Source organism: Stigmatopora argus, chromosome 12, assembly GCF_051989625.1.
Source record: "Stigmatopora argus isolate UIUO_Sarg chromosome 12, RoL_Sarg_1.0, whole genome shotgun sequence".
NCBI lineage: Eukaryota > Metazoa > Chordata > Actinopteri > Syngnathiformes > Syngnathidae > Stigmatopora > Stigmatopora argus.
Window position 1 is genome coordinate 1845459 of NC_135398.1, and position 13702 is coordinate 1859160.

General features: G+C 31.9%; 1 protein-coding gene across 5 annotated transcripts in view; it reads left to right on the forward strand.

Annotated features, from left to right (window-relative positions):
• Positions 1-13702, forward strand: part of cables1 (Cdk5 and Abl enzyme substrate 1) — a 48198-nt gene that overhangs the window by 24999 nt on the left and 9497 nt on the right. For 4 of the 5 annotated variants that reach the window (XM_077615873.1, XM_077615875.1, XM_077615872.1 and 1 more), the window contains 8 exons: positions 1816-1887; positions 1992-2084; positions 3104-3181; positions 3346-3457; positions 3541-3697; positions 3776-3873; positions 9694-9800; positions 9867-10074. In XM_077615873.1, the coding sequence (XP_077471999.1) occupies positions 1816-1887; positions 1992-2084; positions 3104-3181; positions 3346-3457; positions 3541-3697; positions 3776-3873; positions 9694-9800; positions 9867-10074 (925 nt within the window). The remainder of the gene's footprint in view (positions 1-1815; positions 1888-1991; positions 2085-3103; positions 3182-3345; positions 3458-3540; positions 3698-3775; positions 3874-9693; positions 9801-9866; positions 10075-13702) is intronic. The other variant, XM_077615877.1, reaches the window with a different exon arrangement.

The following is a 13702-nucleotide window of genomic DNA, read 5'->3' on the forward strand; positions in this document are numbered from 1 at the left end:
GATATGATAGACAGTTTTTGCATGATAGGCAAAATAACATGCTTTTTCTCTCCGGATATATTTTTTAAATCATTTATTTCAGATGTACTGTTGTTATTTTCTGCATAAAAATTAATTTGTCTTTTTTCAAACTTCAGTCTTGAAAAAGAGGGGGTCGTCTTATATTCGGGACAATGCGCTATTAGCATAATAGCACCTAATGGAGCGGCATGATACCTTTAAAACGAGCAAAAATGATTTACTTTTTACCGGCGACTTTACATAATTGCGTACGTACGTAATCCTCATGGAAACAATGGCAGGAAGCGGCGTTAATGCCCGACTGGGCGAGTCAACCAGTGTCCTGCCGCCGTGTTATTGTTTCTGAGCTATTTGGCGTGAAGAGCACGTCCCGTGGCCCAGTTTAGTGCAGAGTTCTCATTGGTTCGTGCACTGTTAGCAAATCTGTGGACGTGTGTATGCATTTCACATCGTTAAAAATTGGCAGAAATGAAGCAAAGTTGGTGGAAAAAAGGGACAATTCACTCTCAGAGTTTCAAAATGGCGTCTGCTTTGCTTTTGGATTCTTGTGTCAATATTTATCTCTATCTACATAGCTAATGTGTGTCTAAAGTCTTAGAATGGGGGTTTCAAACTATTTTAAAAGGTGGAAAAAAAGTTCAGGTGCAGGTTGATGACTTTCTTTCAAGGTTTTAAGGTTAAGGTGAGTTTATGGTTATTTTTAAGGATTTTTTATATTGTTTTGCGGTGGAAATTTGAGCTGGTTTGGATGGGTTTTCTAACCTTAGCAAGGCATTATTTAAAAAAAAAAATCTTTTTTAAAAATCCAACTTTATTTCTTATTAATTGCTTAAATATTTGTACTATTGTTGGATTATTGCAATATTATTTAGTGGCACGTCTGTTTTGATTTCAAAACTCAACCCTTATTTTGAATATTATGCTTTACTAATATTTCACCCAGATCATATTAGTCATACCTCTACTCACGAATGCCTCTAGGTACGTAAGTTTCAGGTTACAATTTTTTTTTAATATGCAAATGAGTGACTTGAGATACGAAGATCCAAGTTACAAAATCCCCCAAAAAGTAATTGCATTTCCTTATCTGTTATTTTATTTAGAATTTCCCTTATTAAGCGGTTAAAAACTACAAATGCAACGTGGCACATATTTTCACACAGACACACATAGGGCGCACGTAAAAGTCCAAAATGTACTACAATGTGGATGACTTTCAACCCTGGTAGAACGGGCTCTTGCCGCCATTTGGCGGGGAAACACGGGTATTACATCTATAACAGCCGCGGAGGGAGATATTTTTGCGGCGTAGGCCACATTTTCATATGCTTTATTTATTTTAAGACAATTATTAAATCATTTCCTTATAATTTTCTCTCATTTTTGGCGTGTTTCCTCACATCTTTCATATCAAATTGGGACACTTTGACCCATTTTAAAGGGTTTATTTGTAGTTGTGTGAGGACCGTGGAACAAATGAGAGAATTTACATATAAAGTACACCTCTACTTATGAAATTTTCAAGTTATGAAAAAAGTCTTGGAACCAATTAATTTCGTAAGTAGAGGTACGACTGTCTATATATTTTTAAAATCATTTCCATTTTTTATTAGTTATATTTTTCCTTCTGCTAATTGTTTCATTTACATTGAAAATAGTTTATTTTTACGTATCATTTGCCTTTTAAGCAGTATTTCTATCAGCTAGTTTGCGTTTTTTTTTTCATTCTCTTATTTACATTTATGATTTTTTTTGTTTGTTTTGTTTTTTGTTTTTTTTTTCTTTTCTTTCCAGACGTCGTCTGATCTCTCAGCGTTCCTCGCTCGAAACGTTAGAGGACATTGAGGAGAATGCTCCTCTGCGCAGGTACGACGGCGGCACGCTTTGGGCGACGCTTGGTCAAAAAACACACTGTTTTCCCCTCTTGCTCCGTCACCCCCTCCCCTCCCCTCCCCTCCCCGATGTTTCAGGTGCCGCACCCTGTCGGGTTCTCCTCGCCCCAAGAGCTTCAAGAAGATCCACTTCATAAAGAACATGCGGCAACACGACACGCGGAACGGAAGGTACGAAAGAAGTCGACTTCGGTTCTCGCTTTTGATTGGCTGTTTTTCCACTTTGAATGCTGGGAGGGACCATTGATTCTTTCTTTACTTATAAAAACGGGACATTTTTGGATATGGTGGAGACCATTTCCCAGCCAAATTGTAGCTTTCTGGGATTATTTGTGTATTTGTGATACATATTTTTTTCCTGAAAAAAGAATTTTTTTGAATTTTTTTTTCATGTAAATTGATGAAAAAAAATTGCTTAATTTTCGCAGTTTTGATGGAAGATACGTATTGTTGGGAAAAATGGGCGTGGTAAAGTACAAAAGATTGGTATTTGGCAGATTTTTCTTGAAAATTGCAATATTTTTGGAATTTATTTGATTTTTTTTTTCATCGAAATTGTTGACAAAAATTGGTTGATTTTTGGAGTTTTGGGTACAAAATGCGTATTTTGTCGTCAGGTAAAAACTGGCGTTGTAGAGGACAAGATTGGTCGCATTTGGCAGCTCTGAGTTTTCTTGAAAAATGAAAATGTTTTGGAATTGTTTTGATTTTTTTTCATCTAATTTGTTGAAAAAAAATGTTTTTAGTTTTTTTAGTTTGGGTACAAAATGCAGATTTTGCCGTTGAGTAAAAACTGGCGTCTTAAACGACAGAAGATTGGTCGCATGATGAGTTTTTCTTGAAAAATGAAAACTTTTTGGAATTTATTGGATTTTTTTTCATGTAAATTGTTGGGAAAAAAATGCTAGATTTTCATTGTTTTGGTACAAAATGCGGATTTAGTCGTCGTGTATAAACTGGCGTCATGGACTAGGGAATGTTTGTCGTATTTGGCAGCTCTGATAACTTGTTAAATGTGAAGTTGAAGAATTTTCATACGTGGTTTAGGCTGGAAAGTCTATATTTTTGCCCATATTTTGTCCATATTTTTGCCCCGCCTCCCCCCAAAAGCAAGGGCCCACCAAGTCAGGACAAACAAAGCCAAAGCGCGTGGCGACGGTCCTCCTGATGAGCTTGTTCTGTTTTTGTAGGATAGTCCTAATCAGTGGCAGAAGATCCTTCTATAGTGTATTTTCAGTGCTGCCCTATCGAGATTGTAGCCAAGCGGGGTACGTATCCTTCAGCATGACCGTCCTCTTCCTCACTTTCTTTCCATCCCGGCTTCGTCTCCCCACCGCGGACGCGCCCGCCTCATTGACACGCCCCGAAGGCCCCGGGGACCCCGGCGTCCAAGCGCCGGCGCCCCCAAAAAACCTTTTGTGCTCTTCGCCAGAGACGCCAAGACGGAGGCGGCCGGGCGCCAGCGACACCCGTCGGGAGGCGGGGTCGCCGCCAAGGAGACGGTCGCCGACCTGGAGGGCGTCGAGCTCGGGGCGGACGGGAAGGTGAGGAACGAGCGCCAGGTGACCTTTTGAACCGGGACGCCGGCGACCACCGAGTTGAGGTGGCGGTTGTGTGTGCGCGGCAGACGGTGTCGTACACGCAGTTCTTGTACCCCAGCAACGCGCTGGGCGGGCGGAGGAACACCATGGACTCCACGTCGTCCTTTTCGCAGTTTCGCAACGCCAGCCATCGCAGCCTCAGCCTGGCCCGCGTCAACAGTAACCAGAGCAGCCTGGATACGGGTCAGCGAACACCGCGTCGACGTGAAAATTTGAGAGAAATCGAAGGATACTAAAGCATTTTTATTTTTATTTTTTTAGGTAACGATGAATTTCGGGAGTACGATCCCAATCTTCTTGATGACCCTCAGTGGCCTTGCGGGAAACACAAACGAGTGCTCATCTTCCCGTCGTACATGGTGAGTCGACAAACGTGCTGTTTTGATGATATTTGTTAACAATGATGATATTATTCCATTTATTATAGCTTTGGTTAGATTTAGGCTTACTATACAGGGTCATTTTTTTTTAGAAAAAAGCCTGACCATACATGGTCATTTTTTAAAGAAAAAAAAGCCTTACTAGACATGGTCATTTTTTAAGAAAAAAAGCCTTACTATACATGGTCATTTTTTTAAAGAAAAAAGTCTTACTATACCAGGTCGTATTTTAAAGAAAAAATCCTTACTATACTATGTCGTTTTTTAAAGAAAAAAGCCTTACTATACTATGTCATTTTTTAAAGAAAAAAAGCCTTACTATACTATGTCGTTTTTTTAAGAAAAAAGCCTTACTATACTATGTAGTTTTTTAAGAAAAAGCCTTACTATATATACTATGTTGTTTTTTTTAAGAAAAGCCTTACTATACTATGTTGTTTTTTTAAAAGAAAAAAGCCTTACTATACTATGTCGTTTTTTAAGAAAAAAAGCCTTACTATACCATGTCGTTTTTTTAAAGAAAAAAGCCCTACTATACTATGTCGTTTTTTAAGAAAAAAAGCCTTACTGTACCATGTCGTTTTTTAAGAAAAAAAGCCTTACTATACTATCTTTTTTTAAGAAAAAAGCCTTACTATACTATGTCGTTTTTTTAAGAAAAAAGCCTTACTATACTATGTTGTTTTTTTAAGAAAAAAGCCTTACTATACTATGTTGTTTTTTTAAGAAAAAAGCCTTACTATACTATGTCGTTTTTTTAAGAAAAAAGCCTTACTATACTATGTCGTTTTTTAAGAAAAAAGCCTTACTATACTATGTCGTTTTTTTTAAAGAAAAAAGCCTTACTATACTATGTCGTTTTTTAAAGAAAAAAGCCTTACTATACTATGTCGTTTTTTAAAGAAAAAAGCCTTACTATACCATGTCGTTTTTTAAGAAAAAAAGCCTTACTATACTATGTCGTTTTTTAAAAGAAAAATGCCTTACTATACTATGTCGTCTTTTTAAAGAAAAAAGCCTTACTATACTATGTCGTTTTTTAAGAAAAAAAGCCTTACTATACTATGTCGTTTTTTAAGAAAAAAAGCCTTACTATACTATGTTGTTTTTTTTTTTGAAAAAAGCCTTACTATACTATGTCGTCTTTTTAAAGAAAAAAGCCTTACTATACTATGTCGTTTTTTAAGAAAAAAAGCCTTACTATACTATGTCGTTTTTTAAGAAAAAAAGCCTTACTATACTATGTCGTCTTTTTAAAGAAAAAAGCCTTACTATACTATGTCGTTTTTTAAGAAAAAAAGCCTTACTATACTATGTCGTTTTTTAAGAAAAAAAGCCTTACTATACTATGTCGTCTTTTTAAAGAAAAAAGCCTTACTATACTATGTCGTTTTTTAAGAAAAAAAGCCTTACTATACCATGTCGTTTTTTTAAAGAAAAAAGCCTTACTATACTATGTCGTTTTTTAAGAAAAAAAAGCCTATGTCGTTTTTTAAAGAAAAAAGACTTACTATACTGTCGTTTTTTAAGAAAAAAAGCCTTACTATACCATGTCGTTTTTTAAAGAAAAAAGCCTTACTATACTATGTCGTTTTTTAAGAAAAAAGCCTTACTATACTATGTCGTTTTTTTTTTAAGAAAAAAGCCTTACTATACTATGTCGTTTTTTTTAAAAAAAACCTTGCTATACTATGTCATTTTTTTAAGAAAAAAGCCTTACTATACTGTCGTTTTTTAAGAAAAAAAGCCTTACTATACCATGTCGTTTTTTAAAAGAAAAAAGCCTTACTATACTATGTCGTTTTTTAAGAAAAAAAGCCTTACTGTACCATGTCGTTTTTTAAGAAAAAAAGCCTTACTATACTATGTCGTTTTTTAAAGAAAAAAGCCTAACTATACTATGTCGTTTTTTAAGAAAAAAGCCTTACTATACTATGTCGTTTTTTAAGAAAAAAGCCTTACTATACTATGTCGTTTTTTAAGAAAAAAGCCTTACTATACTATGTCGTTTTTAAGAAAAAAGCCTTACTATACTATGTCGTTTTTTTTAAGAAAAAAGCCTTACTATACTATGTCGTTTTTTTAAAAAAAAAACCTTGCTATACTATGTCGTTTTTTTAAGAAAAAAGCCTTACTATACTATGTCGTTTTTTAAAGAAAAAAAGCCTTACTATACCATGTCGTTTTTTAAAGAAAAAAGCCTTACTATACTATGTTTTTTTTAAAAGAAAAAAGCCTTACTATACTATGTCGTCTTTTTAAAGAAAAAAGCCTTACTATACTATGTCGTTTTTTGAGAAAAAAAGCCTTACTATACTATGTCGTTTTTTAAGAAAAAAAGCCTTACTATACTATGTCGTTTTTTAAGAAAAAAAGCCTTACTATACTATGTTGTTTTTATTTAAGAAAAATCCTTACTATACTATGTCGTCTTTTTAAAGAAAAAAGCCTTACTATACTATGTCGTTTTTTAAGAAAAAAAGCCTTACTATACTATGTCGTTTTTTAAGAAAAAAAGCCTTACTATACTATGTCGTTTTTTAAGAAAAAAAGCCTTACTATACTATGTCGTTTTTTAAGAAAAAAGCCTTACTATACTATGTCGTCTTTTTAAAGAAAAAAGCCTTACTATACTGTCGTTTTTTAAGAAAAAAAGCCTTACTATACTATGTCGTTTTTTAAGAAAAAAAGCCTTACTATACTATGTTGTTTTTTTTAAAGAAAAAAGCCTTACTATACTATGTCGTCTTTTTAAAGAAAAAAGCCTTATTATACTATGTCGTTTTTTAAGAAAAAAAGCCTTACTATACTATGTCGTTTTTAAGAAAAAAAGCCTTACTATACTATGTTGTTGTTTTTTAAGAAAAAAGCCTTACTATACTATGTCGTCTTTTTAAAGAAAAAAGCCTTACTATACTATGTCGTTTTTTAAGAAAAAAAGCCTTACTATACTATGTCGACTTTTTAAAGAAAAAAGCCTTACTATACTATGTCGTTTTTTAAGAAAAAAAGCCTTACTATACTATGTCGTCTTTTTAAAGAAAAAAGCCTTACTATACTATGTCGTTTTTTAAGAAAAAAAGCCTTACTATACTATGTTGTTTTTTTTTAAGAAAAAAGCCTTACTATACTATGTCGTCTTTTTAAAGAAAAAAGCCTTACTATACTATGTCGTTTTTTAAGAAAAAAAGCCTTACTATACTATGTCGTTTTTTAAGAAAAAAAGCCTTACTATACTATGTCGTTTTTTTTTAAGAAAAAAGCCTTACTATACTATGTCGTTTTTTAAGAAAAAAAGCCTTACTATACTATGTTGTTTTTTTTAAAGAAAAAAGCCTTACTATACTATGTCGTCTTTTTAAAGAAAAAAGCCTTACTATACTATGTCGTTTTTTAAGAAAAAAAGCCTTACTATACTATGTCGTTTTTTAAGAAAAAAAGCCTTACTATACTATGTCGTTTTTTTTTTTAAGAAAAAAGCCTTACTATACCATGTCGTCTTTTTAAAGAAAAAAGCCTTACTATACTATGTCGTTTTTAAAGAAAAAAAGCCTTACTATACTATGTCGTTTTTAAAGAAAAAAAGCCTTACTATACTATGTCGTCTTTTTAAAGAAAAAAGCCTCACTATACTATGTCGTTTTTTAAGAAAAAAAGCCTTACTATACTATGTTGTTTTTTTTTAAGAAAAAAGCCTTACTATACTATGTCGTCTTTTTAAAGAAAAAAGCCTTACTATACTATGTCGTTTTTTAAGAAAAAAAGCCTTACTATACTATGTTGTTTTTTTTTAAAGAAAAAAGCCTTACTATACTATGTCGTCTTTTTAAAGAAAAAAGCCTTACTATACTATGTCGTTTTTTAAGAAAAAAAGCCTTACTATACTATGTCGTTTTTAAGAAAAAAAGCCTTACTATACTATGTTGTTGTTTTTTAAGAAAAAAGCCTTACTATACTATGTCGTCTTTTTAAAGAAAAAAGCCTTACTATACTATGTCGTTTTTTAAGAAAAAAAGCCTTACTATACTATGTCGACTTTTTAAAGAAAAAAGCCTTACTATACTATGTCGTTTTTTAAGAAAAAAAGCCTTACTATACTATGTCGTCTTTTTAAAGAAAAAAGCCTTACTATACTATGTCGTTTTTTAAGAAAAAAAGCCTTACTATACTATGTTGTTTTTTTTTAAGAAAAAAGCCTTACTATACTATGTCGTCTTTTTAAAGAAAAAAGCCTTACTATACTATGTCGTTTTTTAAGAAAAAAAGCCTTACTATACTATGTCGTTTTTTAAGAAAAAAAGCCTTACTATACTATGTCGTTTTTTTTTAAGAAAAAAGCCTTACTATACTATGTCGTTTTTTAAGAAAAAAAGCCTTACTATACTATGTTGTTTTTTTTAAAGAAAAAAGCCTTACTATACTATGTCGTCTTTTTAAAGAAAAAAGCCTTACTATACTATGTCGTTTTTTAAGAAAAAAAGCCTTACTATACTATGTCGTTTTTTAAGAAAAAAAGCCTTACTATACTATGTCGTTTTTTTTTTAAGAAAAAAGCCTTACTATACCATGTCGTCTTTTTAAAGAAAAAAGCCTTACTATACTATGTCGTTTTTAAAGAAAAAAAGCCTTACTATACTATGTCGTTTTTAAAGAAAAAAAGCCTTACTATACTATGTCGTCTTTTTAAAGAAAAAAGCCTTACTATACTATGTCGTTTTTTAAGAAAAAAAGCCTTACTATACTATGTTGTTTTTTTTTAAGAAAAAAGCCTTACTATACTATGTCGTCTTTTTAAAGAAAAAAGCCTTACTATACTATGTCGTTTTTTAAGAAAAAAAGCCTTACTATACTATGTCGTTTTTTAAGAAAAAAGCCTTACTATACTATGTCTTTTTTTAAAGAAAAAAGCCTTACTATACATGGTCATTTTTTAAAGAAAAAAGGCCTTACTATACATGGTCATTTTTTAAAGAAAAAAAGCCTTACTATAATGGTCTTTTTTTAAAGCCTTACAATAATGGTCATTTTTTAAAGAAAAAAGGCCTTAGTATACACGGTCATTTTTTAAAGAAAAAAATCTTACTATACATGGTCATTTTTTTTAAAGAAAAAAATCTTACTATACATGGTCATTTTTTAAAAGAAAAAAAGCCTTACTATACATGTTCATTTTTTCAAGAAAAAAGTCATACAGAGAGACAAGTTACTTTTCCCACAAAGCACAACAATTAAGTCCAACAAGCTCGCTGTCGACAGGATGTTGTTCTTAAGGCTTCCATGGCTGGCTCATTTAAAATAGCCATTTGTGTCCATGTAGTGAGATTGGATGTGAACTAACTGAGTCTTGCATAACATCATTGTGTCTCAATACTCTGCCAAGGCCAGGTTGTGCATGCGTGTATTTGTGTGTGTGTGTGTGTGTTTTGTTTTGTCTCTTCCTCCAATTACAAAAGGCCAGCATTTAAACTGAAAGGCCATTGTGCAAACACTACATTCCTCGCGTTCACTTCAAAACATTCATCGACAAAGCGGCAAAGTATGCTCGGAATGTTTTTATAAAAAAAAAAATTATATCGTAAACGCGGTAAATGAGAGCTCTTTTATCTTTCATTCATTTTCCGAGCCGATTAACCTTGATGATCGCGGGGGTGCTGGAGCCTATCCCAGCCGACAACATTTACAGCTTCACCACACAGTGCACAAATAACAACAAATAAATAAGATTTCAATAAGTCATAATAGCAAATAGTTTTTAAAAGAGACCATTTTGTAATATTTTGTGGCTTCTTTCCCCGGCAGACGACGGTCATCGAGTACGTGAAACCCTCTGACCTGAAGAAGGACATGAACGAGACCTTCAAGGAGAAGTTCCCTCACATCCGGCTGACGTTGAGCAAGATCAGAAGGTCGGTCCGTCCGTCCGTCTTGTCGGCCGCCGTCGAGCCGCCCTTGACCGGCCGTCCTCGTCGCAGCCTGAAGCGGGAGATGAAGAAGCTGGCCCAGGACGAGTGCGGCTACGAGGAACCCACCGTGGCCACGGCCTTGGTCTACTTTGAGAAGCTGGTCCTCCAGGGCAAGCTCAACAAGCAGAACCGAAAGCTGTGCACGGGCGCCTGCGTGCTGCTGGCCGCCAAGATCGGCGGCGATCTCAAGAAGCATCAAGTCAAGCTCCTCATTGACGTGAGTCGTCCAATCCTGTAAAACTACAAAGAGTTCTGTGATTGGTTGCACAAACTGTTGCATTTTGCGTTATTTCAATGAGTTAACAAGGAATGTTGAAATGGCGCAAAACTAACAGGAAGTAAGCTGGAAATGGCCTAAAATCAATCACACATACTCATACACACACATACTCATACACACACACACATACACACAAACACACATTCACACACATATACACACACACACACAGTATAGTAAGGCTTTTTTCTTTAAAAAACGACATAATATAGTAAGGCTTTTTCCTTAAAAAAACGACATAGTATAGTAAGGCTTTTTTCTTTAAAAAACGACATAGTATAGTAAGGCTTTTTTCTTTAAAAAAACGACATAGTATAGTAAGGCTTTTTTTCTTAAAAAACGACATAGTATAGTAAGGCTTTTTTTCTTAAAAAACGACATAGTATAGTAAGGCTTTTTTCTTTAAAAAACGACATAGTCTAGTAAGGCTTTTTTCTTTAAAAAACTACATAGTCTAGTAAGGCTTTTTTCTTTAAAAAACGACATAGTATAGTAAGGCTTTTTTCTTTAAAAAACTACATAGTATAGTAAGGGTTTTTTCTTTAAAAAAAACGACAGTTTTGGTAAGGCTTTTTTCTGAAAAAACGACATGGTATAGTAAGGCTTTTTTTCTTAAAAAACGACATAGTATAGTAAGGCTTTTTTTCTTAAAAAACGACATAGTATAGTAAGGCTTTTTTCTTCAAAAACAACATAGTATAGTAAGGCTTTTTTCTTCAAAAACGACATAGTATAGTAAGGCTTTTTTCTTTTAAAAAACGATATGGTATAGTAAGGCTTTTTTTCTTAAAAAACGACATAGTATAGTAAGGCTTTTTTCTTTAAAAAACGACATAGTATAGTAAGGCTTTTTTCTTTAAAAAACGACATAGTATAGTAAGGCTTTTTTCTTTAAAAAAGGACATAATATAGTAAGGCTTTTTCCTTAAAAAAACGACATAGTATAGTAAGGCTATTTTCTTAAAAAAACGACATAGTATAGTAAGGCTTTTTTCTTTTAAAAAAACGACAGTTTTGGTAAGGCTTTTTTCTGAAAAAACGACATGGTATAGTAAGGCTTTTTTTCTTAAAAAACGACATAGTATAGTAAGGCTTTTTTTCTTAAAAAACGACATAGTATAGTAAGGCTTTTTTTCTTAAAAAACGACATAGTATAGTAAGGCTTTTTTTCTTAAAAAAACGACATAGTATAGTAAGGCTTTTTTTCTTAAAATAAAACAACATAGTATAGTAAGGCTTTTTTTCTTAAAAAACGACATAGTATAGTAAGGCTTTTTTCTTTAAAAAACGACATAGTATAGTAAGGCTTTTTTCTTTAAAAAAAGACATAGTATAGTAAGCCTTTTTTTCTTAAAAAACAACATAGTATAGTAAGGCTTTTTTCTTTAAAAAACGACATAGTATAGTAAGGCTTTTTTCTTTAAAAAAGGACATAATATAGTAAGGCTTTTTCCTTAAAAAAATGACATAGTATAGTAAGGCTATTTTCTTAAAAAAACGACATAGTATAGTAAGGCTTTTTTCTTTTAAAAAAACGACAGTTTTGGTAAGGCTTTTTTCTGAAAAAACGACATGGTATAGTAAGGCTTTTTTTCTTAAAAAAAGACATAGTATAGTAAGCCTTTTTTTCTTAAAAAACAACATAGTATAGTAAGGCTTTTTTCTTTAAAAAACGACATAGTATAGTAAGGCTTTTTTCTTTAAAAAACGACATAGTATAGTAAGGCTTTTTTCTTTAAAAAACGACATAGTATAGTAAGGCTTTTTTCTTTAAAAAAGGACATAATATAGTAAGGCTTTTTCCTTAAAAAAATGACATAGTATAGTAAGGCTATTTTCTTAAAAAAACGACATAGTATAGTAAGGCTTTTTTCTTTTAAAAAAACGACAGTTTTGGTAAGGCTTTTTTCTGAAAAAACGACATGGTATAGTAAGGCTTTTTTTCTTAAAAAACGACATAGTATAGTAAGGCTTTTTTTCTTAAAAAACGACATAGTATAGTAAGGCTTTTTTTCTTAAAAAAACGACATAGTATAGTAAGGCTTTTTTTCTTAAAATAAAACAACATAGTATAGTAAGGCTTTTTTCTTTAAAAAACGACATAGTATAGTAAGGCTTTTTTTCTTAAAAAACGACATAGTATAGTAAGGCTTTTTTCTTTAAAAAACGACATAGTATAGTAAGGCTTTTTTCTTTAAAAAAAAGACATAGTATAGTAAGCCTTTTTTTCTTAAAAAACGACATAGTATAGTAAGGCTTTTTTCTTTAAAAAACGACATAGTATAGTAAGGCTTTTTTCTTTAAAAAACGACATAGTATAGTAAGGCTTTTTTCTTTAAAAAACGACATAGTATAGTAAGGCTTTTTTCTTTAAAAAAGGACATAATATAGTAAGGCTTTTTCCTTAAAAAAACGACATAGTATAGTAAGGCTATTTTCTTAAAAAAACGACATAGTATAGTAAGGCTTTTTTCTTTTAAAAAAACGACATAGTTTTGGTAAGGCTTTTTTCTGAAAAAACGACATGGTATAGTAAGGCTTTTTTTCTTCAAAAACGACATAGTATAGTAAGGCTTTTTTTCTTCAAAAACGACATAGTATAGTAAGGCTTTTTTCTTTAAAAAACGATATGTATAGTAAGGCTTTTTTTCTTAAAAAACGACATAGTATAGTAAGGCTTTTTTCTTCAAAAACGACATAGTATAGTAAGGCTTTTTTCTTTTAAAAAACGATATGGTATAGTAAGGCTTTTTTTCTTAAAAAACGACATAGTATAGTAAGGCTTTTTTCTTTAAAAAAAGACATAGTATAGTAAGGCTTTTTTTCTTAAAAAACGACATAGTATAGTAAGGCTTTTTTCTTTAAAAAACGACATAATATAGTAAGGCTTTTTCCTTAAAAAAACGACATAGTATAGTAAGGCTATTTTCTTAAAAAAACGACATAGTATAGTAAGGCTTTTTTCTTTTAAAAAAACGACAGTTTTGGTAAGGCTTTTTTCTGAAAAAACGACATGGTATAGTAAGGCTTTTTTTCTTAAAAAACGACATAGTATAGTAAGGCTTTTTTTCTTAAAAAACGACATAGTATAGTAAGGCTTTTTTCTTAAAATAAAACAACATAGTATAGTAAGGCTTTTTTTCTTAAAAAACGACATAGTATAGTAAGGCTTTTTTCTTTAAAAAACGACATAGTATAGTAAGGCTTTTTTCTTTAAAAAAAGACATAGTATAGTAAGCCTTTTTTTCTTAAAAAACGACATAGTATAGTAAGGCTTTTTTCTTTAAAAAACGACATAGTATAGTAAGGCTTTTTTCTTTAAAAAACGACATAGTATAGTAAGGCTTTTTTCTTTAAAAAAGGACATAATATAGTAAGGCTTTTTCCTTAAAAAAATGACATAGTATAGTAAGGCTATTTTCTTAAAAAAACGACATAGTATAGTAAGGCTTTTTTCTTTTAAAAAAAACGACAGTTTTGGTAAGGCTTTTTTCTGAAAAAACGACATGGTATAGTAAGGCTTTTTTTCTTAAAAAAACGACATAGTATAGTAAGGCTTTTTTTC